General features: G+C 53.7%; 1 protein-coding gene across 4 annotated transcripts in view; it reads left to right on the top strand.

Annotated features, from left to right (window-relative positions):
- The first annotated feature begins 201 nt into the window (after positions 1-201).
- The window catches only part of ZNF710 (zinc finger protein 710), an 11,566-nt gene continuing 8,311 nt past the window's right edge, over positions 202-3,456 (top strand). For all 4 annotated transcript variants that reach the window (XM_003788621.3, XM_023512647.1, XM_023512648.1 and 1 more), the window contains exon 1: positions 202-1,696. In XM_003788621.3, coding sequence (XP_003788669.1) covers positions 242-1,696 — 1,455 coding nt within the window. In that variant the 5' untranslated portion in view covers positions 202-241. The remainder of the gene's footprint in view (positions 1,697-3,456) is intronic.

The raw sequence follows: 3,456 nt of genomic DNA, 5'->3' as shown, positions 1-3,456 counted from the left end.
GGATCCCGAAGAGATGGAAAAGGTGGCTAGATACACAAAGGGTGCCACTGCTCCCTGTAATTACAGGTGTGCTCTACCGCCGAAGCAGGAATAGAAAAAATGTCAGGGCCAGGCACACACCAAAGTGGCCAAGCCCTGTCTAGGGTCAGTGTTTCTGTTGTCTGCACACACGGCACCCAGTCAGTGGTACTCACATCTCTTCTCCCCTTGTAGCGATGTCCTCCTAGCCGGCCTCCACGGGATGGAGGGCTTCATGGACTCAGGGACACAGACGGACGCAGTGGTGGTGCTGTCCTTGGCTCAGGCTGCGGTGTTAGGCCTGGTCTCGGAAAATGAGCTCTTTGGAGCCACCATAAGTGCGGAAGCCTTCTACCCTGACCTGGGGCCGGAGTTGGCAGGACCCACCTCGAGCGAGTCAGGGCCACCGGGCCCGGATGTCTACCAGCTGGCCTGCAGTGGGCGGGCCTCAGGGGCACCAGCAGAAGAGGAGGTGCTGGAGGTGGAGGCGGCCTTGGAGAAGCACACCCGGCGGAAGACGCGGCCCCCGGTTCGGCTGGTGCCCAAGGTCAAGTTTGAGAAGGTGGAGGAAGAAGAGGAGGAGATCTACGAGGTCTCTGTGCCTGGCGACGACAAGGCCACGGACCCCACAGAAGCCCCTGCCGAGGGACCTGGTGGTGCCTGCGAGGCCCTGCAAAGCAGTGCTGTCAAGATGATCGACCTCAGCGCCATCAGCCGCAAGCCCCGGACGCTCCGGCACCTGCCCCGAACACCAAGACCAGAGCTAGATGTGACCCCTTATGACCCTCACTTCCCAGACGCGGCCAGGGACGCCTTCCCCGAGCCCATTATGGCACTGCCTGGGCCGGAGGCCTTGCCTGCTGAGTGTAGCTTTGAGCCGCCCCGCCTGGCCCAGCTGAGTGACCCCGAGGCCCCCAGCATGGAGTCCCCGGAGCCTGTAAAGCCAGAACAGGGATTTGTGTGGCAGGAGGCCAGTGAATTTGAGGCTGACACGGCAGGCTCGACGGTGGAGCGCCACAAGAAGGCCCAGCTGGACCGGCTGGACATCAATGTGCAGATCGATGACTCCTACTTGGTGGAGGCGGGCGACCGCCAGAAGCGCTGGCAGTGCCGCATGTGCGAGAAGTCCTACACATCTAAGTACAACCTGGTGACACACATCCTGGGCCACAATGGCATCAAGCCGCACTCCTGCCCACACTGCAGCAAGCTCTTCAAGCAGCCCAGCCACCTGCAGACGCACCTGCTGACACATCAGGGCACACGGCCCCACAAGTGCCAGGTGTGCCACAAGGCCTTCACGCAGACCAGCCACCTCAAGCGCCACATGCTGCTGCACTCAGAGGTCAAGCCCTACAGCTGCCACTTCTGTGGCCGCGGCTTCGCCTACCCCAGTGAGCTCAAGGCCCACGAAGTGAAGCACGAGAGTGGCCGCTGCCACGTGTGTGTTGAGTGCGGCCTGGACTTCTCTACCCTGACCCAACTCAAGCGCCACCTGGCCTCGCACCAAGGCCCCACCCTGTACCAGTGCCTCGAGTGTGACAAGTCCTTCCACTACCGCAGCCAGCTGCAGAATCACATGCTCAAACACCAGAATGTGCGGCCCTTCGTGTGCACCGAGTGTGGCATGGAGTTCAGCCAGGTGCACCACCTCAAGCAGCACGCGCTCACTCACAAGGTAAGGCTCCACCCACCTGGCTGCTGTCCTGTTCTAAGGACCCTCCTCCCTCCTCCCAAAGTCCCGGATGTGATCCTTCCGGTGGCTCACTCTGGAAACTTTTTTTTTTGTATTTATTTATTTATTTATTGAGATAAAGTCTCACTTTGTCACCCTTGGTAGAGTGCAGTGGTGTTATAGCTCATAGCAACCTCAGACCACTAGGCTCAAGCAGTCCTCCTGCCTCAGCCTCCCGAGTAGCAGGAACTAACAGGCACTCACCACCACCCCCCACTACTTTTTTTTTGAGAGAGAGAGTTTCACTGTGTCTCCCTTGGTAGAGTGCTGTGGCATCACAGCACACAGCAACCTCATACCCTTGAGCTTAAGTGATTCTCTTGCCTTAGCCTCTTGAGTAGCTGGGACTAGAGGCGCCCACCACAACGCCCAGCTATTTTTTGGTTACAGTTGTCACTGTTGTTTAGTAGGCCTAGGCTGCGCCTCTGTGTATGTGGCTGGTGCCCTACTCACTGAGCTACAGGCGCCAAGCCAGCCCCGCTAGTTTTTTTATTTTAGTAGAGACAGGGTCTAGCTCTTACTCAGGCTGGTCTCGAACCCCTGAGCTAAGGGGATCTTCCCACCTTGGCCTCCCAGAGTACTGGAATTACAGTAGTGAACCACTCTGCTTGGTCAATATATTTAATTTTAAAAAGGGAGATTAAAGGAAAAAGTTGTTAGAGGAACTACAGGTGGTTTTAGAATGTGGTAAGCAAGGCAAGTAGTTTGTGAGGCAGAAGACTGAGCAGCATTGTTCTGATCCATGGTGCCTCTGGGCCTTTCTCCCCCTGTCTTTCTCCTCCTACCTTTTCCCCCTGCCTTCAACCAACATCTCCTCCTCCAAGAGGCCCTTACATTCAGGCTGGTAGAATGAGGCCTCTCAAGTCTCACAATCCCACTCTGGCATTCAGCTACCCCATGGTTTTGACCATAATCCAACCAGTTTAACCCATGAAAGCTACATTGGAGGAGGGAGGGCACAGCCTATGAGGCCAAGAACCCACTAATTTGTAGGCTTAATTGCAGGGGCTCCTCTGTCAGCTGGTAGTATAGTAGCTGCCTAAAAAGTCATGTTAAGAAGGATTCTGAAACTGAATCTGGGCTCAGCAGTAAAACCATATGATTGATTGTTAATGTCTGCCAAGGATGAGAGTGGAGGGTGATAGTATGTATGCTATATAAAATATATATATTTGCCATCTTTCTCCTTTACTGTCAAACTAAAAAATCCTCACAATTCCACGGGGTGTTAAAAGATAAATAATACTGCATAGGAAAGCTGAAAGCAAAAATCAAAGGCTAATAAAACTGAAAACATGCTGATCATGAGCCTGTTTGTGCAGTGCGCACCTGGTGCACTTAACACGTGAGCAGACTCCTCCCCCTGGTGGTCACACCCATCTACAACATGGTAAATGAGTACAAAGGCAAGACACAGCCCTCAGCTAAGAGAAATAGAGCACAGGAGCTATTAAATTTTAACACTGGTCAGGTATCTCAGCACTAGAAGGACAATGCAGGAAGGTCGCTTGAGATTAGGAGTTTGAGACCAGCCTGGGAAATATATGCTATATATATATTTCTATGTGACATGCTATCACCCTCCACTCTGCCTTATCCTTGGCAGACATTAACAATAAATCATATGGTTTTACTGCCAAGCCCAGATTCAGTTTTAGAATCTTTCTTTTTGGCTCGGCACCTGTGGCTCAAGCGGCTAAGGC

This window comes from Otolemur garnettii, unplaced genomic scaffold (genome assembly GCF_000181295.1).
Source record: "Otolemur garnettii isolate 467f Iridium unplaced genomic scaffold, OtoGar3 scaffold00029, whole genome shotgun sequence".
NCBI lineage: Eukaryota > Metazoa > Chordata > Mammalia > Primates > Galagidae > Otolemur > Otolemur garnettii.
This window is presented reverse-complemented; position numbering and strand designations above follow the sequence as displayed.